Genomic DNA, 24,531 nt, shown 5'->3' on the forward strand with positions numbered 1-24,531 from the left:
CATGAACACCCTGCAGATCGAGGAACTCCTGGCCGGTAATCCGTACACAGAAAATCTGTTTTACGGAGTGCTGGCGTGCGACGAACTGCCTGAAAAAATACTTACGGATCTCCCGGCCATGATCATCATCAATACTCACCGTCAAAACCAACCCAGAGAACACTGGTTGGCGATACATCTCAGAGAAGACGGAACTGGTGAATTTTTTGACTCTTACGGAGCCCCGCCAGACTTTAGCTATTTTCCTGAGGAAATATTCCGCTTTTTAAACAGAAACTGTAAAGAAATTATTCACCATACCCGACAGCTTCAAAGCTGGTTTTCCAGCGTCTGCGGGTAACACTGTATTTTTTCCTGCACCACAGAGGAAAAGGACTCTCTTATCAAGAGGTCATGAACCTGTATTTTAACGAGGACACCAAAAACGATTATATGGTTCAAAAATTTGTCAGTACCTTGTCTAAGAACACTTCTAGAGGTTTTCATGATCGACCCTGTATGCAAAGTTCTATGGCCTGTAATTATCTTAATAAAGAATAGACAGTCTGTATAATCAAATGTAATATTTTATTAAACAAAAATATAATTACATTTCAATATGGAATCCATTCATTCTTTTTGCGAGATTTGGTTTTCTTGCCAACAGGTGTAGCGGAAGCAGAGATCATGGCAGCAGTAGCGGCAGTGGCAGAGGGTTTGAAACTCTCTAAAAGTTCTCTCGTGTCGGCATTTGGCACGGCTGAGGCCGGAATGTTCAAACCGGCCAGGGCCTTAACAAATTCTTTCCACCCCCGAGGTCTCCGATAGGAGGGAATGTTGTGTCGGGCGGTCAAGTTCCGCATTAGATCGAACATATTTGTCCCGGGTAACGGTTCTCCATGAAGCACAAACTCTCCCAAGCCATTCCAGTAGGTTATATTAGGGTTATACGACATTTTCTGTAAAATAATTTTGATGTATTTCTTTGATTTATCCGGCGTGCTTATCAAAATCTCGTCGTACACCCGGTCTTCGGGGTTACTAGGAGGCTCTTTGAGAGCCCCCGGCGGCTCCTCTTTGCTCTCGGCTGGCAGCAATAGCGTCAGAGGCCCGGTTTCTTTATCCGCTTTTTTCACAAACGTCAGGTATCTTTGCAAGACGGATATATAAAGTTTTACTTTTGCCTTGGCGCTCAAGTCATTACGTTCGAGTATGAATTTCATTTGTTTATCCAGTTCACTTTCCGTAGCGGTTAAAAGGTCGGGGGAAGCTGGGGCTTTCTGTTGCCATTGAGCCATTTGCTGTTGAGGGACCAGGTACATCTTGCATGTGTATTCCATATTTATCCTCTCGAACCTATTAAACTAGTAATGAAAGGAATGGTGGCGCTTAATAGGGCACCGAGAAAACCCCCTTTCTGATTTAAAAGGACTTTTTTCTTTTTAACGGTGAGTTTTTTATCGCTGAGTTTTTTAACGGAGCAACGATGCTTCTTCAGCACCTTGAAATGTCTGGACGTCAGGGGGACGCGGCCTTTTAAAGTATTGAGAGCTATTTCCGACAGAGCGTAAATTAAATCGTCCGGAGCCTCGCTCAGCACCGCTTTTCTTCGGCGACAGGAACCCCTGTGTAGGGCCTTGAGCAGAGGGAAATTTCTTTTTATTCTGCATGACATGCCGGCTCTTTCTCAAATACTGGGAAAATGGCCCGCTTTATCTTTTCACGACGTACACCGCGGGCCAGTCGGGAGGAAACAAACCGGTACGTAAACAAAATTCGTCAGGCGTAGGGGCTTTCAGATCCACCAACAGATAACTGTAAGGTTGTCTGGTAGCGTCCTCAAAGGCCTCCAAGAAAAATTTAAGCCTCCCAGGATACATTTGACGAGCTAAATTGGTAATTTGCAATTTATCTCGAGGGTTTTTAAAGAGGGTAATGTAATTGGCGTTTAGGTTTATCGTTCTACTTTTCTTGCCTTGAAAAAATAAATTTTGGACCAAGTAAATGATGGACAGATTCCTGTGGTGAGTATATTTTGTGAAGGCCTGCTCTATCTCTTCGCTATGACTCGCCTGTTCCATCAAATCGTCGACGATCACCAGGTTAACGCGGTCAGGGGGCAGTAGTTCGTCGTCGCTTAAGGAGACGGGTAATCCCTCCAAAAATTTGATTTTGGGAAATCGGGCTAGTAGCTCGTCGTACAGAGGCTGCCAGCAGCTGTAAAACCAAACTATATTGTCGGGGCGACGAGAAAGCACATGGTCCACGTGTTCCAAAACTTTTTCGCATAATGCGATTTGCCCGAACAAGAGGGTCCCGAGACTATTTTTGAGAACGGATGCTGAAGTCTAACGTCAAAACCCTCTTTAGTATCCATAAGGGAGAGTGGTGAAATCGGGCAATAGCACCCTTTTGTTGTACACCACTCTGAATCTTTTTCTGAGTGGACGAATTTGTAACGTCAGGTTCTTTTTGTTCCTATGAATCTGGGAGCCCTGAACCGTTATTTCTTTTGCGAGATTGTGTTCCACAAAACTATGCACTAGATCCATTAGCGAGTATAGGTTTACCTTTTGAGCCGTTTCGTGATTGAGAGTAATGCCCTTTACCTTCATGCAGACCTTGCCTTTGAACGTTTTGTACGCGTACGTTTTCGGACCCCCAGAAACAAATTCTTCTATAAAATCGTCAGGATCTAGTTCGCTGGTGAGTTCCCCTAAATAGTCCCCGAGCGGCGGGGTGTACTGCCCGGGCGTGGCTGTGAAAATAACGGAATCTGTATCATAATACAGAATCCTCGACCCTAAGTGTTCCAGCACATTGTACAATTCTAGGCGGGCATAGGCTGTGGTAAAAGCGGCGATCACCACGTTGACGGGGCCGGGTAGAACGTATCTGTCATCCGAATACCTCCACTGCACTTGAGCGATTTCGTCACTGACAAAACCAAAATAGGACACCCTATACACGTCTGAGAACAGGTAATCGAAAAATTCTTGGGTGTGTTTAACAAACGTCGTGGTCGGTTGATTAGGCTTCTGACCGAATTTTCCCCAAAGAGAATTCAGAAATAATTTGGAAATTTGTCTCTTAGTGGGGTTGGAGGCGATGTTTTCACTCTCCAATAAGACGCCTTCTTTTATAAAATAGTCGTCAACATAGCGTCGGCGGGAGGCCTCGTCCTGGGCCCACGAGGGCCACCCAGAGGCTTCCTGTTTGCCTTTGAGATGAATTTTGATGTAATCGGCAAATAAATCGGAGGTGCTCTGTTCATAGTGCCATGTCTCGTGTATTTTTAAAACTCTATACCCTTTATCTAAGGCTTTTAGTATTTCGACGCTGCACCAGGTTCCTGTTAAAGACCTTTCCCGGTCATTGTGACGGCAAAGGCCGGTGGTTGTTTGGGTTTCTGCACACGTACGACACAGAGTGAACATCCATTTACCGCAAATTCTTAAAGGGAGGACCGGAAAATACAGATTGCGAGGGGGTAGCATGGTGATTTTAACGAGCCCGAAGTAATGTTTAAGATCCCCAAAGTCCTCAAAAACAAAGGTTGGATGGCCGATCGGGTAGGTTTTTGTTTTGTTGACGTAAGGGTACAGACTTGTAAAATCGTAATAATGCATCTGCTCGTCGCCTTGAACCTTATGATATAATTTGATAGCGTTGGTGCGCCCTCCATACAGGGCATCACGGGGATTGATAGGTTCAGGAAACTCAAAGCGTCTCAAGAAATCCTGAAGCTCCGAGTCTTCTTTTTTCATGCTTTCCCATTGATGTTCCCAGAGCACTCTAACCGTCAGATTAAATTTTTCATGCAATTCCTTCAGCTTGTCTTCAAACGTCTTAAACAAATCGGCAAAAGGCGCCCCCGTGAGAGGATGTTTAGCATACACCTCGTAGCATTTGGGGCAGCCGTGATAAAAGCATCCGGCAAACTCAAAGGCTGTCGGGACGCCCTGAACTTCGGTGTAGTCGTCTAGATAAAAGGAACCCATCTTTACTTCACCGTGATTCAGGGCGTGTCGAATGTTTATATTTTCCTTCTCGGAAAGAAACATCAGCCATTGAATAGAGGCGTTAGAATAAGCTTTGTGAGTGCTTTTGTAATGATCGCTCGGAATTATTCCAATCGCGTTATCAGGCATGCAATTTTGTCTGTACATGGACAGGCAGAGAGAAGCTAGGGTCATACACTGAAAAGGATCGATATTACCGATCCTGAGCACTTCCTCTCTAAATTTCATGCACGCCGTTCTCAAAATAACCATGTCGTTTCTACAATAGTATGCCATTTCTCATCTAAAGTTGAAGGTGCCGCTTTTAATCGAATCATACCAAGACAAGAATTCCTCTTTTTCCCAGCTCATCATGTGCTGAATGCCGTAATATTTAGGCTCGGGGTACGGGCCGATGTAATTTTGATTTTCAACGGTATTAAAGAAATGGGGAAAGTATCCTTTTTGAGCCTGGAATCCCAGGGCTTTGGGCATCCCACTCAGTTTCATGGGTAAGAAGCTCACTTACTTACTTACTTATGCCCTCCACCCCTTCCGGGGTATGGGCTGCCAAAGGTAAATCTCCAGAGGTTTCTGTCCTGAGCCATTCTTTCTAGTTGACTCCAGGTGTAGCCCATCCTTGTGATGTCTGCCTCGAGGTCGCGTCGCCAGGTGTTTCTTGAACGGCCTCTCTTCCACTTTCCTTGGGGGTTCCATCTGAGAGCCTGTCTGGTAATGCTGGTTTGCGGTTTGCGTAAGGTGTGCCCCATCCATCATCATCTTCTCTTCCAGATTTCTGCTTCTACTGAATGTTGGCAGGTCCTTTCCCATAGATTAGTGTTACTGATGGTGTCTGGCCAGCGAATGTGGAGGATCTTTCTGAGACAGGTGTTGGTGAAAGTCTGGATTCTTCGGGTGGTGTTTTTGGTTGTCCTCCAGGTTTCGGCCCCGTACAACAGTACTGACTTCACATTTGTGTTAAACAGACGGATCTTGGTGGTCAAGGTTAGTTCTCTGGAAGCCCAGATGTTCTTGAGCTGGATAAAGGCGGCTCTTGCTTTGCCGATCCTTGCCTTGACGTCTGTATCTGTTCCACCCTGCTGGTCGATGATGCTTCCCAGGTAGGTGAAGGACTGTATCTCCTCCAGGGAACTTCCATTTAAGGTGACTGGGTTGTTGCTGCTGGAGTTGATCTTAATAATCTTTGTCTTCTCCGTGTGTATGTTGAGTCCAACCTGTGATGATGTGGCTGCCAACACATTTGTCTTTTCTTGTATCTGCTGCTGACTGTGGGAAAGAAGTGCAAGATCGTCTGCAAACTCTAAGTCTTCCAATTGGCTCCACAAGGTCCACTGGATTCCATTCCTGCGTTCACTAGTGGATGTCTTCATGATCCAGTCGATAGCAATGAGGAAGAGGAACGGGGATAACAAGCATCCCTGTCGGACTCCCGTCTTCACTTGGAAGCTGTTAGTGAGCTGCCCTCCATGGATCACTCTGCAGGTTATTCCCTCATATGAGCTCTTGATCAGATTGACCACCTTGGCTGGGATGCCGTAGTGCCGGAGGAGCTTCCACAGGGTCCCTCGATCCACACTGTCAAACGCCTTCTCATAGTCGACAAAGTTAATGTACAACGGTGTATTCCACTCCAAAGACTGCTCGACTATGATACGTAGCGTTGCAATCTGGTCTGTGCATGATCGATTCTGCCTGAAACCTGCTTGCTCATCTCGTAATTGTGGATCGACGATGTCCTTCATCCGCTCTAGGAGGATCTGGTTGAAGACCTTGCCTGGCACTGACAGGAGTGTGATACCTCTGTAGTTGTTACAATTACTTAGGTCCCCTTTTTTGGAAGCTTGACTAGGTAACCCTCCTTCCAGTCAGTCGGTATCTCTTCCTCCTCCCAGATCTTCTCGAAAAGGGGGTACAGCATCTCCACCGATGCTTCCAGGTCTGCTTTTAGGGCTTCTGCTGGTATGTCGTCAGGTCCAGCTGCCTTCCCATTCTTCATCAGGGTGATGGCCTTCCTGATCTCTTCTCTGGTCGGCTTACCGCAGTTAATGGGGAGATCTTCGTTGGCTGGGTTGATGTCTGGAGGGTTTGGTGGTACTGGTCTGTTCAGAAGTTCCTCAAAATGTTCAGACCATCTATTCATCTGCTGTTCTAGTCCTGTGATGGCCTTTCCCTCCTTGTCTTTGACGGGTCGCTCTGGCCTATTGTATTTCCCAGATAGTTTCTTAGTTGAGTCATACAACTGTTTCATGTTACCATTGTACACTGCCTGTTCTGCTTCAGCTGCAAGTCCGTCTATGAAGTCTTTCTTGTCCTTCCTAATGCTCTTCTTCACTGTTCTATGGGCTTCTGCGTATTCCTCTTGGGCCGTAGCTTTTGATGCCCTAGTCCTGCTGTTATTGACTGCCGCTTTCTTCTGTTTCCTCTCTTCTATTCTTCCCAAGGCCCCAGCTGTGATCCACTCTTTGTGATGTTGTTTCTTCGTTCCAACCATTTCTTGACAGGCTGTTCTCAGTGTCTCTTTTACTGCCTGCCAGCTGATCTGCACCCTACTTCCTTCCTCTTCCTGGTGCCGTTCTTGTAGCACCTCAAACTTGTTCTTCAACTGAAGTCGAAACTCTTCCCTGACGTTGGAGATTTTCAGACGGCTGACATCGTACTTCACTCTACACTGTGTTGTTTCCTTCCAGTTCTTCTTCAACTTCAGCTGTATGCTGGCTACTACTAGGTGGTGGTCGGAAGCCAGATCTGCTCCTCTTCTAACTCTAACGTCCTGAAGGGATCTTCTAAACTTCTTGCAAATGCAGATGTGGTCAATCTGGTTCTCTGTCAAGCTATCTGGTGATACCCAGGTGCTTTTGTGGATCCTCTTGTGAGGGAAGATGCTGCCTCCGATGACCAGGGGCCTCATGTATAAACGTTGCGTACGCACAGAAATGTTGCGTACGAACCTTTCCACGCTCAAATCGCGATGTATAAAACCTAAACTTGGCGTAAAGCCACGCACATTTCCACGGTAACTCATTCCTTGGCGTACGCAATTTATCCGCCCGGTTTTGCAGACTGGCGGCACCCAGCGTCAAAGCAGTGCTACTGTTCCTGTGTGATCACTCTTTCTTTCTTAAATCCACATTCCTGGCGCGGCTTTATAAATACACTGAAATTAACTGCATATTGTTTATTAGTGTAATGCATCTGATTGTAATTAACCTGTAGCAATATAATGGTCCAGGGAATAGCCATAGTATTCCAAATACCATAACTGCTTTAGCGTTGTAACTCTCACTGCATGTTCTTTCAGCTGATCCCGTTAAGGGCTGCCACAGCAGATCATCTTTTTCCACATTACTCTCACTGTACCACTCGGAGTATTTATATTACTGTATCTGAGTGGGAAATCACAGCAGCAGCTGATTGGAAACAGAATTATCGGTACACAGCATGAAGCAGATGCTGCCTGAGCCACAGCAAACGCTTTAGTCCCTGTACGGACTTCGCGGTTTAGAAACAGCTTCATCCCAAGAACTCTAAACACACTAAATCAGTCCATCAAGTGCTCCTTGTAGAAATATTTGGACTTATAAGTACAATTACCCCACTGTAAACTTGCACTACAGTTATAATATTGCACAACCTGCGCCACTTTATAAAGCGCGTATTTACATGTGATGACGGTATTCATTTCTAAGACAAAATGCAGCAAAACATGTTGATTATATTATACAGATAAAACTTTAACTTCATTTAAATAATCTGTATTGTTAATAATTAAACATGTGAGGACACGGTGCCGCAGCGCTAGCTAGTTCAGTAATTGTTCCTGCCTTGCGCTGTATTATTGCTGGTGCTGACGCGACACTGGAAAGATAGACGGATATAATAATTAAACACTTACTACTAAGATATTTCAATGTTCCTTAAAAGTTTTGAAGAATCGAAGTTCTAAGCTTACAGATGGCTTCACGTCTATTACATAGCTTATTGTGTGGCGATTGAGTTTTTGGAGAAAGAAAAGTAAGGACAGGAATTGGAGGTTAGTACGTTTGAAAGAGACAGTACTGCTGTGATAAATTATTTAACTGAAGGTTGCGCCATGGCGCAGCAAGCCTCTTGCGTGAGACATGAACAAGCACTGCGCCACCGTGTTCTCATGTTTAATAACATGCTTTCATTCCTATCATCATGAAAAAGATATCACGTATACATCTCAGTATTTTAATTATTCAGAGAGCTGTAATATCAAGAATGTAATGGAGTATGTGTCCCGTCGGAGAAAGAGAAAGCCCGTTTAAAAAGCAGGTAGTGATTCATACACATAGAGCACATAGAAGATCAAATACAGAACAAAGCATTTAACATGCCACTTTAGTTACAATAGGATTTGAGAAACTAGTAAATTAAACGATTTTAAGATGAAGTTTAAGATGTTCTACTTTAATGGCAAAATAAACTACGTGATTAAAGTGGAAATTTCAAGATTAAAGTTGACATTTCGTGCTTTTTTCCCCACTGTGTGCCTTTTTTTTTGTCTGTACCCTAATAAGCTTTCATATGACACTCAGACGGTGGGCTACGACTCGCTTTTTCACGGCGACTTTGATATGTGATTTCTTTTTTATTTCGGGCACTGTGCGACTTTGTGAAGTTGAGCCTTCGAGTTTCTCCGACACACTGTCACTCGACCAACTTCCTTTTGTTGATTATACCACTGTTTAAACCAACAAATAGTACGTTTTTCATTTGCCTCCACTTGGTATTCGCTGAAATTCTTATATTTTCTCCCGTGCGTTTCCCATTGTCTTTTCACAGAAGGCTATTTATATTGATTTGCATATTCAAAGAGGCGTAATTCTGGGAGGAGTTGGGGCGGGACAGAAGGCGCGTGCACGTGCGTTACTTTTCACGCAAATCGGGATTTATGTAGTAGAAGAACGTGAAAGTATGCGTGCGCACAGATTCCTGCATCTGGATTTTTCTGTGCGTACGCACAATCCCGCTTTTGTGCTTACGCCATGTTATAGTGTGAGTTCTACGCACGGCGTTATACATGAGGCCCCAGGTTATTGAGCGCACACAGTTCCGTAAATCTCTCTCCATTATCGTTCATCACTCCCAGCCCGTGGATCCCCATGACTTTTTCAAATCCTGTATTGTCGGGTCCGATCTTGGCGTTGAAGTCTCCCATAAGGATGACAATGTCTCTGGCTCGAAATGTCTCTACGATTTTCTGCAGTCTGTTGTAGAACTGGTCCTTTTCTTTTTCACTAGGGGGCTCCGCCCCCAGCTCGCTTCGCTCGCCAACCCCTGGTGTTGGGAATGACAAAGAGCGTGATGTATGAATGAGATATAGAATAGTGTGAAGGTGTAGATGATGCAAATAGAAAGCAAACAATAAAGTGTGTGGCACAGTGTAAAGGTTTATTTGAAAATTTCTTTGTACATGCCGTTTAAGTGTAAAAGGTAATTCCAGGTCAGAACTTGTAATGTCAATGAAGATGGTTATTGTTGTGATCAGAGTCAAGTTTGTCAGAGCTTAGAAAGAGTTGTGTCTCTCCAGGAAGTAATGGAATGACTTGGGTATTTATGTTTTCCACATTAATATTTTTTGGACATAATATAGTGCGTTGTGCTAAAAGGGGCATTTGGTCTAATGAGATTGCTGTTGCAAATCCGTCTGTCAATAAGTCGTCGCAGATAAAGGCTTGAGGAATTGTAATAATATGTGGGTGAAGTCCATCTGTATTGGTGAGTGTACCATTTCCCAGTTGTAATAAGCAATTGTTATGATCTGGTTCTGGACATCGTATCTTTTTTACTAACTGTATCTTTTGAAAGCAATGCCAATTGTCTGCGTATTTTAAGGTGCACTGAAAAATAGCTGAGCGCATGGCATGTGGAAGAATAGCTAAGCACTGTCTAAAATCTCCTCCTAATAAAAGTACCTTTCCTCCAAAGCGAATATTATTATTCATAAACGTTTGTAGAAGTTTATGAATGGTGTTGAGTAAGTGACTGGATGCCATTGTACATTCATCAATAATTAACATTTTTGCAAGACGGATGTCACGTGCAGTGCCACCGTTAATGTTCATAGTGGATACCGATTTGTAGGATCTAATGCAGTTGATAAAGATTTCACTTTCAGGTACATCGTTAGTTAGAAGCTTCTGTAGATATTCAGGATATGAATGTAAAGGAGGCAGTCTAATTTGACCCTTTTGACAACAACGTGTAAATGTATTACTTGTATTGCCAGTTGTTTCTTCAGGGAAGTGAACTGAATGACAATGATTGCAAATGACATTCATTAATCCGAATGAATTTTCCTGGTGTATGTTTTGCTTGTGCCATTTGAGAGGTGCGTTGTTGCATGTGTAGTATTTGGGACGTGTTGTTTTGGAGCTGTAATCGATTTGCCTGTGCTGTGTGAGAAGCCCGTTGTAGCCTTCCTTGCCGTTAACGTATGTCTGAGACGGGAGGTGTTTCGTTTTGAATCCATGCCTGTTGCGATGCAGCAGTTTGATTGATAGATTGCGTCATGTGGATCTAGGATGTAGATTTGTGCATATTTGCGCTGTTGATTTGTTTCAGGGTGCACTGTTCCAATGCGATTCAGTATTTGTGCACATATGCGAAAGCAGTATGGGCCATTGCCTTTTGGTGGCCTGATATTTACTCCGGTAGATGCAAAAGCAAATGAACTATTGTAGGATCTAATGCAGTTCATAAAGTTTTTACTTTTAGGTACATCGTTAGTTAGAAGCTTTAGTTGAGCTTTGCGTTTTTGGAGCCGAGACATTTTTTCTTCTAGAAATATGGATAAGTAATAAGGAGTATTGCACTCACTGTTAATATGGAGCCTTTTCTGCGGTTGAACGGTTAATAGAGCCTTATTGTAATGAGATCCACCTATGCTGCATAGTGTGAATTGTGTTTGGTCCCGTTATCCGAGTGGTATCGATTTGTACCTGTGATCGTGAATTCATGACTTGTTTGTTCTTGAGCGTGAGAAATATGGATAAGTAATAAGGAGGATCGCACTCACTGTTAATATGGAGCCTTTTCTGCGGTTGAACGGTTAATAGTGCCTCATTGTAATGAGATCTACCTATGCTGCATATTGTGAACGTGTTGAGATGACGTATGTTTAATACGGACGGTTCATTTAGAAATGGGGCTTTGTGTGTCATTTGTTATTTATGTTACTGTGGTCGTGGGTCTGAATCGTCGTTTTTGTGTACGTTTCGTGTGCTATGTCCGTAGTCTGTCCCGTTTCGTGTCCAATGGGCTTTGTGTGGTGCTCGCGGCTTCTTTTTTTTTGTGTGCTTGTGGCTTGTTGAATCCTCCTCTTTGTGTGCGTCCCGTTTCGTGTGCAATGGGATTAAATCCTCCTCTTTGTGTGTGTCCCGTCCGTTGCTTGTGTGTGTGTGTGGGGGGGGTTTGCGGGCTCTTTTTTTTTTGTGTGCCAGGGGCTTGTTGAATCGTCCTCTTTGTGTGTGTCCCGTCCGTTGCTTGTGTGTGTGTGTGTGGGGGGGGTGTTTTGCTCGTGCGGCGCTGTGTGCGTCGCCTGCGTTTGACTCCTTTTTTCTGTGCTCACTCCTTTTTTCTGTGGTCTTGTCCGCCTCTCGCGGCGCCTCATTTCTTGGGGCGCCTGCGCAGTACGTCTTTTTGCGGCTACGGCCCATGGCCGGATGTCCCTGCGTCCATCCGGTTTAGCATTCTCGGTTAGTAATATGGATCAGAGTCATTAGTTGGAGCGTAACTCTGGATGACTTTGAGTTTTATCTTCTTGTGTTTGGTTCTGAAGGATGCTGTGATGATTCTGGGGCCGTGTGCCTCCCATCCAATCAACGCCTTCTGTGCTAGTTTGGACAACATGAGGCCTACTCCCTGCGTATGGGTTGCATTATTCTCTTCATGCCCAGAGTACAGCAACAGTTCTCTTGTCTTCAGTTTTCTCTGTCCGACTTCTGTCCATCTGGTTTCACTGATACCCAACATGATCAGGTTGTTCTTTTTCATCTCGGCAGCTACCTGTGCCGTCTTTCCTGTCTCGTACATGGTCCTGACATTCCATGTACCGATAAGGGTTCTCCTGGTCGAAAGAAGGTTGGTCGGCTCGATGGCTTCCTTCCGGCTTTCACCCTCTAGCGTCATATGTCTCCGAGTTGTCGGAGATCCTTCATTTCCCAGGAAGTTAGTCTCTGTTTCTCTTTTTGCCGTTTCTATAGCAGTTAGAGTTTTATGGGGTGGAGTTGCTAGCCCAACGTCCAACCCTCCTCCTTTTTCATCCGGGCTTGGGACCGGCAATGGCGGAGTTTTAAGAAGCTCAACGAGTCGATAAATCTCAAATCATAATCTTCTTCTATAAAACAAATTAGTTTACAACCTTGAGTGTAACCGTCGGAGTTTGCCCGCTCTCGACGAAATATTTCATTAGGAAATAGCCGTCATACCCCTTAGAATTATGAGCTATGAACGTGTACTCTTGGTATTTCGGACATTGATATCTGTGGAAGAACTTTGTGACGCAGTCCTCCCCGGCCCAACTCCACGATTGACTGTTCCAATGCATGCAGTGAATGTAATTGGGGACGTGGATGCCGTCATCTTGACGACACTCAAAATCATAGAACATGTACTTTTCCTGGAGCGGTCTTTGCGGTAAACATTGAATAAAACATTGATGATTTTCATCCGATTTTTTCAGGACCATTCTACAAACTCGACAGTGTTTGGCTCGACACTTGTGAGGTTTTGAATCAGATTTCAAGCTGTATCTCAGTTTGCAGAGGGGGCAGACTTTATGGACGTCGCAGATACTTTCAGACCTGCGCGTCTTTTCATTCCATTTGCGCGTTTTGTGGACTTTGAAGCAAAGCCTTGATCGACAGAAACGATGGCACTCGGCACATCGAAAAGCCTCCCCGTCAACCCTTTGACAGTCTGTAGATAAACAGACGTCACAGTGCTGCTCACAACGATGTCGTGACGGATTAGAATACCCCGTGTAGCAAAAATCGCAGATGTAGTCTCAGAAAGCCTTTTAGATTCAAAATACCATAATAATGCTCGTGATGCAAAAACAGGAAAGCCATCTTTGTATTTCTGGCCCTGGATGTTTCAAATTTTAAAAAAGCGCTAGTGCTCGGTTCCCGGTACCAGACGATAATTTTTATTCCCATTAAACTCTCAAACTTTTCAATATCTGAAAACGTTACTTTCTGATCCGTCATTAATCCGACCCTGACGTGTATTCGACAAGCCTCTTGTTCACACAATTTCTGATTGTTTCTGAACCTATCGTTTAATACAGCCAGCAAACATCTGGCAAAACAACACTGATCATCCGGGTTGAAGGAGATCCATAGATGTTTCCGTTTCTTTTGAACGATTATATCGTTGAAAAGAGTACGGGCTTTACGCCTAGATCCCCCAGATGGAACCCTGACTACCTGAACGATTAGCGTCAGACTGGAATCGGCTAAAATAGATAGCGTGGCTCTGAAGAAGTAATTCAATTTGATTAAAAAAATCCTCCACAGAAAGCATACCCGCGGGGATTAGGGAAAAAACGCTGGGGTTGAGTCATTCGGCCTGTAATTCTAACTGCACTAGATCCCTAGGATCCAAAGTGCTCGTAAAACTGTCTAATATTTGTTGAAGGGTCTCATGTATATGATTAAAAACTTCGGCGAATGAATCGAGTGTGTAGGCCTCAGAAAAATTGAAACGGTGTCTAATCTCGATATTGTTAAATTTTGGACGCTCCGTTATAGAAGTTGAGGGCTGCGGGGAGTTTACTGACGGGTCTGGAGAGGAAGGATTGACCGTATGTGATGTAGAGGACTGTGGAGAGTTGAGACTCGAGATTACCCCGGACGGCTTAGTCACTCCGGAGCCTGTCTGAGGAGTTAAAGTATCCGACCCTGTTAAATTGTCATCAGGCATGTGCTGATGCGAGGTAGAGGGCTGTGGAGAGTCTGTTTTGGAAGTATCCGGCCCTGTTAATTCATCGGCAGGCGAGTGCTGATGCGAGGTAGAGGGCTGTGGAGAGTCTGCTTTGGAAGTATCCGACCCTGTTAATTCATCGGCAGGCATGTGCTGCTGCGAGGTAGAAGGATGTATTAACGCTTCGCTGACAGGGTGGTGTCGAAGCGGGGAACTACTTGTCCCAGAGGTACGTGAAGTAGAAGGTTGTGGGGTCTTAGGTTGTTGAGCCGGACCTAAAGACGTTCCGGCCTCAGAAGAGGTATTCTTCAAAAGCTCCAGCAGAACGTTAAGTACGGCTATTTCATCATAATTTAGAACCTGGAGCGCATTATTAATGAGATCAAAATTGTCGATCGGATGTGTCACCGGATGTGGTGACTGAACCATTTGAGGAGATCGCGGAGGGGTGGGAATTTTAGGGGGCTTTATGGAATATTCTAAGTTATCAGACATCTCTTTTAATAGTCTCAGGTTTTCACTGGACAGTCTTTTCCTACCTTTACGCCCTTCAGGATGTTCACACTCACTGCCACTGTCGTCGCTGCTTCCGCTAGAGCTGTTTTCAGGCATGACCTAAATTTAATCAAAGGCAACAATTATGAACACAGAATATAATATACAATTATGAACACAGAATAATAATATTTTCATAAATATAAAACGGCTCCTTTATTTACGGGTTAGATGGATGTAAAAGGCATTCATATGCATCAAGTCTAAACACATTTCGGGTGTGGAGTTGTACACAGGAGCCTCCAATTCTACAAAGTCCGCCAGTAATTGGCGAAGTTGTACGGTCAGTTGTTCCAGTCTTTGTCGATGTCTCTGCTGGTAGTCAGGACGAAGGGAATAGCGGTTTATAAGCCGATATCCGTGTTCAGAGTGAAGCGGCGCCGACAAAGGGGTCCGCCTATTAGAAAAAGAGGGTGCCGGAGAATACTGAACGCCGCCCCCAGAGGGCGCCGGAGAATACTGAACGCCACTCCCTGAGGGTGCCGGAGAATACTGAACGCCTCTCTCAGAGGTTGGAGGTGTTTGTAGATTCTGCCAGTTACGATACAAGTTTATATTTTCTGATCCGTCCAGCACGTGCGTTAAAATACCCGGGGGACTGGGGCCTGTAAATAAAACGTATGAACTTTTTAGTTAAAGGCCTCATTTCACAATGTATGCCTTCAACAGTTCTTCGATAAACTGAAATGACACTTACTGCGATTGGTCAACCCGGAGGATGCCCTTTGAGAAACTTCTTCACTCTGTAAAGGACTAGCTTCTAAAGCAAAAACAAAAAACAAAAATTCTAAGCTTCCAAAGTTTGCGGCGCTTCATTAAAAAACAGGCGTGCTCTCTTTAAATCAAGCAATCCACACACCCACAGCTCATGCATTATCAACCTGCAGACTCTATTCCACTAGATGCTTGTCCATAAAAAAAAAATCTATTTTACGTTAGCTAGACAGCCTCTCGAACTAAATAGGTTATTTTGTAACTACCTGAAACACTATAACAAACCTCAATCCCTACACCAACATGGGTAAAAAATTATCAAAACAGACAGCCTAGTTCTTAAGATACAAGTCCCTTAAACCTATTCAAATACACTGGATACGTTTACAAGTCGCCCGGACTTTGGAAATCTAGAAGGTATTAAAATAAATACATTTAGCGCAATGAATGAAAGCTTCGGACACCAGCGCGTGCCCAAGCTCGCGCACACACAAGCGCGTTGACGCTCTGACGCTCTGAAGCTGCCAGCAGCCGGCTATTCCATCCCCCCACCGACTTAGAACGTGAGCGAAGTTTTCCCAGCTCACGCCTTGATTGATTATGTGGGAGTGAAGTGGAGTTTTACAGTGGAAATAAGAGATCATTATTCTAAAGTAATCTGTGTAAACACATTGTTAAAACAGAAACTTTGTCATATTTTAGTAATAAATGTTACAAAATGTAGTAGGCATAAACTATAGAACGTGTAAAGCCCGAGTTCCAAAGATCAAATAAACACTTTTACAAAAGCGTCAAGGACAATACAATAGCCTCTGTGGCGTAGCGTGTTAAGATTTGCCTCTTAGAGCACAACAGCTCTGCCCCCTCTCAGACCTGAGTTCGATTCCCCGCTAGGGATAAAATGTTGCTTTTTTTTTTTTTCTTTTTAACCTCAAACGGACATAAAATTTATAAATTGGTATGCACTGTCAGTTAATGAGATCGTTATATTTTCATGTGGGATGCTCCTTTTAAAATATTTTTTTAACAATTGAGACTGCAATTAACAGGAACAACTGTCCTTATAACTGTTATTTTTAAGATCCATAACACACAGACAGATGAGCACTGCGTAATAGGGAGACAGACAGGGAGAGATATATAAATAAACAGGGAAGGCACATGTACTGAAAGAAGAGATTCAGATGGGGGGGAGGGGTGATGTTAGAGCGGGTGAGCTCATTCAGTGCTACAGGAACAACGCACGTTGATCTTTTTTCTTCTTTGTAAGTGCTTTCTCATACCAAATATTTACAATCATTTTAACCGGACACGCTTGTAATGCCCAGTTACCCTGTTGCCCCTTTGTTTGGAATGTCCAAAAACATCATTTCTTTTACAAGCGGCATTCCGCAAGGCAAGGCCAATTTTCACGTCGGGTCTTACCTGAAACCGTATAATAAATCGGAGACTCTAAGGGGATATAATTCTCTAAAGATAAAAAATTAAAGGATTCAAACACTCATATTTTTACAACAAACTTTATAATTTCGTGAACGTTACAGATAGATAGAAACATGCCCATTTATAATCTCACCAGACGGACTGAAAAACTGATCATAACCAAATACGTGCACTCTTACACATGCACTTTGTAAACATCTATCATTTTTAAAAAGGCTCTTACCGCTTTCCAAGCCGGCTTGAATGTATATTTCTAAGGAAGAAATGTAAGGATTCAAAATTCCGTTTTTTTTTAAATATGCTCATTTAACGCTTATAAGAATCATGAAAGGGACTTACCATGATTCGGAGACAGACCGCTTTCTGCGGGGAATCCTGTATAAACGACAATTATTATTCATTTAGTTCTAGTCGTTTGAAGAATACTTCATTTAAAAAGTCGTGAAATTCATCTTGCTGTTCTCAGGGCGAGCTAAGATATGTGCTTGATTGTAAAAGCCACTCTTTTTATTGAGAAAAGAGCGGTATTTTTGTAAATGATTTCTAATAGCAGATATTTGACAAACATTTTAACCGGACACGCTTGTAATGCCCAGTTACCCTGTTGCCCCGTTTGTTTGGAATGTCCAAAAACATCATTTCTTTTACAAGCGGCATTCCGCAAGGCAAGGCCAATTTTCACGTCGGACGCTCCGAGATGGGTTTAAAGGTCAGGACACAATCTGTTACCTAGGATCTGTAAAAGCGCTCACCTCACACATACCCTTAGCTTGGCAAAGATTGACCGGAATTTGTAAGTGCTTTCTGATACCAAATATTTACAATCATTTTAACCGACACGCTTAATGTCTCATCTGTTTTACAAGCGGCATTCCGCAAGGTAAGGTCAATTTTCACTTCGGACGCCATCTGTTGCCTAGGAGCTGTGCATCGCTCCCCTCCTTCCCCTAACCTGTTACCTAGGAGCTGTAAAATGCACCTCCCCAACGCCTGGGATTGGAGGAGGTGTGGTTTACACACAGGGGCTGTCAGTTTGGATCTAACGGGTGCGCTCAGTCAGTCTCTGTACAGACAGAGAGCCGGCAACTTCTATTTCCGAGCTTGCCGGCTTGGGGCTTCGACCTCACACAGAAGCAGGCAAGACCCAGACTCCTGCCTGCTAACAGCGTGGACGGTTTCTCTATGCTTGACTTAGATCAAATAAAAAACGGTTTACATGTATTAAAGTAAAGGATAGATATTTTAAATCATAGATACAGGAGATCTTACCCAAAACAGTAGAGACCGGCGGCTCTGCCCCTTGAAACGCTCGTGTGTGTGTCTTCAAGAGCAGTGAGCTACCAACAGGCCTGGACTTGTCTTTGGGAGAAGGGGGGCTGCTCTTGACAGGTGGATGGGGTGGGTTCAAGGAAGGGGTACCCAACCGTCAAATCCACCAATCAGGTAGTTAAGGGGCGGGTTCAAGGAGGGGGTAAACAGGTGGTGGGGGTGGGGGGCAAACAGTTGTAGGGGCGGGGCGCGTCCTTCAAATCCACCAATCAGAGTAAAGGGGCGCGTCCATCAAACCCACCAATCAGAGTAAAGGGGCGTGTCCTTCAAATCCACCAATCAGAGTGAAGGGGCTGGACTTCCGGTCTAACCTCCGAAGGGCGGGACTTCCGGTCCAAAGTCCAAAGGGGGCGGGGCTTAAAGGTCATAAATCATAGTGACAGAAAGTCCATGCATATAACTACTTGTGTACACAAGCTTTATACAGTAAGCGAGGCTTCAGGTGGTAGAACATAGAGATCTGGAACTGCAGGGGCAACCTTAAGGTTACCATTGCTTCTGAAGCGTGATTGCCGCGTCTGTGGAAGATTGTTTGTCCGTTATCGGGGCAGGGCAACAGCAGGCTCACAGCGCTGCAGTGAAGCGCCACAGAAGCGAATCCTAAAAGACCATGGGCGCGCTATAAGTCCCTGTCTTACACCCTAAAACACGAGGCTGAGTCTCAGTACTTTAGCAAAACCAGCTTTATTCAGCTTGAAACAGGAACAGCACAGTTATTTATTGTAGCGTGATCTGCCACTCTCCTATACTCAGAGACAGCAGTCAGGCAGGGTTGTGGCTAGGTTAGTGCCCAAGTAATACTGTTCCCTGCATTTACAATGTTCCTTGCATCACCCATCGAGATCTTTTCTGTTTGCTTCAGTGAAGAGCTGCAGCTGAGCTGTGAGCATGCTGTTGCCCTGGCAACAGATAAACAGTCTTCCACAGACGTGGTGATAACACTTCGGGATGCTCTTCGGCGTGTTGTCCAGTTGGGGAAGGTCCCAAGAGAATTTAGAAAAATCACATTTTCTTGAATGAGTGCTGTACTAATAGGAATGTTTCTTGAACGAGCATCACTGAACCACATAAAAATGGCTTTTTCAGCATCTTCAAATGCAGCAGTTCGCATACATTTGCAACCCGAGATTTTTCTTCTTTTTTTGCTCTGTCTTTGAAGAAAGTTGGCAGTTTCGATGGCAAAATTCCGAAAGTTTTTTTTTTCTAATACAGTATGAACTGTTATTGTTTTTTCATGTCTTCCGTTTCTATAAGAGGGTCACAATGAGTTAAATTCCAATGGATGTTTTTCAAATGTTGATGAGCAATAAACAAAAGGTATCACTGAAAACCACTAAAAACAAAAACAGCAAAAAAAAAAAAAAACAGTATGAGAAAAGTTCAAAGAAAGAATTTTTTTTTTTTACAATGTTTCTCTTTGGGGATCATTGTGCACAACTGAGCTGCGACCACAGAACTAACTGCTCTGTGGATGATTCATTCAAGCATTTCAAGGTCTTTTGGGCACTTCGTTGTAATGAAAGTATCTGCTGAATGTACTTCATAGTAACAAGATTTCTATAGACTTGTGTCATATGGGGAAACTGTCAGGACCATAAAAATACTTTGTTGTAATGAAAATTTCATTGTAAAGATACTCATTGTAAAGGAATTTTACCTGTAAAACAAACAATAACAGACCGATCAACTTAAAATTGCTCAAACTCGAGTTGGTCTCATCCATTGCGGGAGATGAACGTCTGAAGCTGAGCTCCGTGAGCAGCAGTATTATTATTTCTTATTATTTCTTATTTTTCCGAGGTATCCTGTATTTATCCAATCCGAGGGTTCTGTTAAAGTATATGCAAGCATATATAAACATGGTCGTCAAGAAAGGGGGTCAGAAAGAAACAGAAAAGAAACCTAAAGATACATCCAAGCCTAGACAGGCAAGTCCAAGTTCAAGGTACAGCCTATCAGAGACTGACCTGGAGCAGACAGGCGAAAGCCCAGACTCCTCTGGACCATGGTCCGCTGCATCATCTCCAATTGAGAGCAAAATTGGGAGTGAATGCGCAAGTGATGCAGGTCACGATAGCTCGCCGATTGGAGAAGACCACTTGAAACTGGAAAAGGCCTTGCAGTCCGCGCTTTCACCTACTCCTCGCGAGCCGGGAACATCGGCTGTAATAGAGCCCGCAGCTTCACCTACAGTGCACGAAAGCAGAAATGATCTGTCCGAAATGAAGGTGATGATCGCTGAGCTCAAGCAAGAGATAAAGACTGATATAAAGAAAGAAATAAATAGTATGCTCAAGACAAACGAGAAGACAAGCGAGAATACAAGTGAGACATTGCTGCGGGAGCTGCAAGAGCTGCGGCAGGATAATAAAAACTCGGAGAAACGCGTATATAATCATTTTGAGGCGGCCTTTAAATGTATGCTGGAAAAAATTTAGGAGCACATTCTGGAAAATGCGTCTAAACTGAGGACATTTGCCGATCAGCTGGAGGATGTTAAGCAGACATTCACGACTCAAATTGAAACAGCCGAAAATCTAGCATCCACAGCTGATGGAAAAGCAACAGCTGCAAATTCGAATGCAAAAAAATTGGAGACAGACTTGCTGCTCTGGAAGATGGATGCAGAAGGAATAATATTAGAATTGAACGACTACCTGAAAATGGTGAAAGCCCAAACCCAGTGAAATTTGTAGCTGAACTATTCTCCAAAATAATTGGAGAGGACACCGAGATAGCTGCAGCTTATCGCATATGGGGATCGAACAACTCTAAGCATGGGACTTTTATTGTGCGCTTCGAGAAGTTACAATCTAAATTAAATGTAATGTCACTTCTCAGACAGAAACAAGAGATTATATTTGAAAATAACATAATTCACATTTTCCCTGACTTCTCACCTCAAAAGTTGCTAAGCGTGCCTCTTTTTATAATATTAAACAGCGCTTATGAAAAGCCGATATCAGATACAGCCTCTTGTATCCTGCCAAACTGAAAGTGGAGATTCAAGGCAAACATTACATATTTACCAGTAGAGAGGAAGCAGATAAAGAGGTAAGAAAGCTGATCCCGACACTTTCCTGAAAGAAGACCATGAGTCGCATCCTGTCATGGCATCATAAAGAAGATGACACTGGTACCGTAATTATACATCCTTTTCCCTTCTCGGTCACTATCTGATTTTATTTTAATTACAATTATACATGTTTATGTATGTATGTGTGGAAGAAATTAAATTAGCAACCCTTTTCTTTTCTTTAACACCATTCCCTGGGTTTATTATCTTAACATTTCAAGAATGTTGAAGATTTTCTTTCTTTTTTTTGTTATGCTTATACTATTTAGACTGTATTGGCAATAGATATCTCTATTTTAATTCACATACACCTCTGCTGGGTTTTGTTTTGGACATGCTCTGTCTCTAGGTATGTCAGAGGACTGGGACTTTATGAAGTGGGGTTCAGCCTCACGTGAGGAGGCAAAGCAGGAAGGGTGGGGGGACTAGGGAGGGGGAGAAAGAGAGCAAGATATCTCTAATCTATCCTTTTAATCTTTATAATTATAATTACCAACGTAACAATAGACTGCATGGCAATAACCCCTGGCAAAACTGGAAATAAAGGTCAAAGCTGTCTCACTTTTGGTTAAGACTACAAAATTACATCAAAAATTCAGAATCAATGTCTCCAAGATGGGACAGTTAATTTTGTGAGCTGGAATGTTAAAGGCCTGAATCACGAATTAAAAAGAAAGATTCTCTCACCTAAGTTTAAACGCTAAAATGGTATTTTTACAGGAGACCCACTTATTAAGCAAGGATCAGTCGGGCTGCAAAAAGACTGGACTGGTCAAATGTTCCATTCTAGCTTTACAAAAAAAAAACTAGAGGTGTGGGAATTCTCATACATAGAACAGTCTCATTTGTAGTATCAGATGTTGTATCTGATCCTGAAGGGAGATACATGATTGTTGTGGGTAATTTATTTAATTATAAAGTGATTTTGATAAATGTTTATACACCCAATGTGGATGATAGGGAATTCATCCAAAATGTATTTGCATCCATTCCCAATGTGAACACTCATAAAATTGTAATGGCTGGGGATTTTAACTGTGTTTTAAATCCAGACCAAATAGGTCTCTTGCCACAGGGGCATCTAACACTGCAAAGACAATTACACAGTTTGTAACTGACCACAACTTATCAGACCCCTGGAGATTTCTAAACCCAAATTCAAGAACATATTCCTTCTACTCACCAGTGCATCATTGCTACTAAAGAATTGATTATTTTTTTGTAGATAACCATTTCTTGCCTACGATTAAATCCTGCAAGTACAACGCTATTGTTATTTCCGACCATGCCCCTCTGATCTTGGAGGTAAAATCATTATGCCCCACATACTCATCTCGCAGATGGCATCTTAACCCACTTTTATTAGCAGACAAGAACTTTACAGAATTTATATCAAAACAAATCAGTTTTTTTCTAGAGACAAATATATCCTCAGAGGTCTCTGCAGGAATACTCTGGTAAACCCTGAAGGCCTTCTTAAGAGGACAGATTATCTCGTATCTTTCCCACAGAAATAAATTGGAAACCAAGCAGGTATCAAAGCTAACCAACGAAATTACTAGAGTAGATCAAGAACATGCCAGGTGTCCAAGTGAAGCTCTTCATAGGAAAAGGCAGGCTCTGCATTTAGAGCTCAACCTCTTAACAACTAAATAAACTGAACAACTCATTTTTAAATCAAGACATCATTACTATGAACATGGAGAGAAAGCTAATAAGCATTTAGCTCAACAAATCCACAAGCAAGAGGTTCACAATGCAATCCCAGCAATTATCAACACAAACAGAGACATAATCATTGACCATAAAATCTTTATATTCTACTGAGTTTAAAAAAGGCAAGACACAATCTAATGCATTTCTGGATGCATTAGAGATACCACAAATATTTAGAATAAGCATTTAAATTGAGGAAACAGATTCTCTCCCCTATTTTTTTAATACTCCATGTATCTTTATTCATTTATTAATTTATCTATTTACTGTTCTTATTTTTACTAGCTTAAAGTTTTACTCTGCTGGCCTAGCTCTCTTTCTCAGGGGTGGGGGTTGATTTGTTTCAAACTTATTTTTGTAAAACTTGATTTGTTTGTATGGAATGCTATTTGATTTTAGTAAAATCAAAAAAAAAAAAAAAGTGTGCGTCAATCCCCTTAATTTACAGGCAATGCGTACTGTGACACAGGCTATAAAATACAATACTCCCACAGTACTGTACATCTTTGAAACCACAAGCTAAATAATAGATAAATAATATTTTTGAAAAAACTGAAAAAAATTTAAATGATTAGCTTATGTATCTATAAACAAACAACATAGGCATTAAACACAATAAAACGTATACATTTTTCACTGCTTCTGTTTTACCCAAATATATATTTTTTAGTTTTGCATTGGCAAATCTGAAAGCAAAGTGAAATTCAGCTAATTCGCTCATCCCACTTGCTTCTATAAACAGGCAAACTTGAGACACTTAGCAGTCAATTTACATATGGCCCAACACCTTAATTAAATTCCAGAAACTAACAAAATTTTACGAAATGATAAACAACATATGCAAACAATACATGAAAAATCAGGAAAATGAATACAAAATCAGAAACTGACATGTAGCCTCAAAATGTGCATGCGCCATTTTGATGCTTGAAAGCTGACAGTGACAAAACAAAAATACTTAAGAGGCAGTTTATGAATTAGGCACTTGATATGTATGTAATATATCCTGGCACCATGGAGCTCGAATGGCATTTGCCACAGAATACCAGAATTGGCAGGTCCACCACTGGCACCCTGTGCTTTTCACAGATGAAAACAGGTTCACCCTGAGAACATGTGACAGACGTTAAAGGGTCTGGAGAAGCCATGGAGAACATTATGCTGCCTGTGACATCATTCAACATGACTGGTTTGGTGGTGGGTCAGTAATGGTCTGGGGTTGCATATCCATGGAGGGATGAACAGACCTCTACAGGCTAGACAACGGCACCTTGACTCCCATTAGGTATCGGGATGAAATCCTTGGACCCATTGTCAGACCCTATGCTGGTGCAGTGGATCCTGGGTTCCTCCTGGTGCACGACAATGCCTAGCCTCATGTGGTGAAAGTATGCAGGCATTTCCTGGGGGATTAAGAAACTGATACCATTGACCGGCCCCCACGCTCGCCTGATCTAAATACAATAGAACACCTCTGTGACATTATGTTTTGGTCCATCCGACGTTGCCAGGTTGCACCACAGACTGTCCAGGAGTTCCGTGATGCCCTGGTCCAGATGTGGAAGGAGATGTCCCAGGACACCATCCGTTGTCTCATTAGGAGCATGCCCTGACATTGTCAGGCATGCATACAAGCACGTGAGGGCCATACCAACTATTGAGTACGATTTTGAGTTGCTGCAATGAAATTTCAGCAAAAAGGACTAGCCTGCTGCATCATTTTTTCACTTTGATTTTCGGGGTGTCTTT

The 24,531-nt window shown here is 42.9% G+C and overlaps 1 protein-coding gene across 1 annotated transcript; it reads right to left on the reverse strand.

The window, feature by feature from the left end:
- Positions 1 to 309: 309 nt before the first annotated feature.
- On the reverse strand, positions 310 to 12,264 carry LOC127529227 (uncharacterized). Its single transcript, XM_051932230.1, is given in 8 exon segments — positions 310 to 399; positions 645 to 1,280; positions 2,052 to 2,301; positions 2,401 to 4,140; positions 4,518 to 5,835; positions 5,838 to 6,904; positions 9,053 to 9,266; positions 11,741 to 12,264. Coding segments are annotated over 8 exon segments (5,730 nt in total). The 5' UTR covers positions 12,156 to 12,264.
- Positions 12,265 to 24,531: the final 12,267 nt, after the last annotated feature.

Source organism: Erpetoichthys calabaricus, chromosome 9 (assembly GCF_900747795.2).
Source record: "Erpetoichthys calabaricus chromosome 9, fErpCal1.3, whole genome shotgun sequence".
In the NCBI taxonomy this organism is placed as follows: domain Eukaryota; kingdom Metazoa; phylum Chordata; class Cladistia; order Polypteriformes; family Polypteridae; genus Erpetoichthys; species Erpetoichthys calabaricus.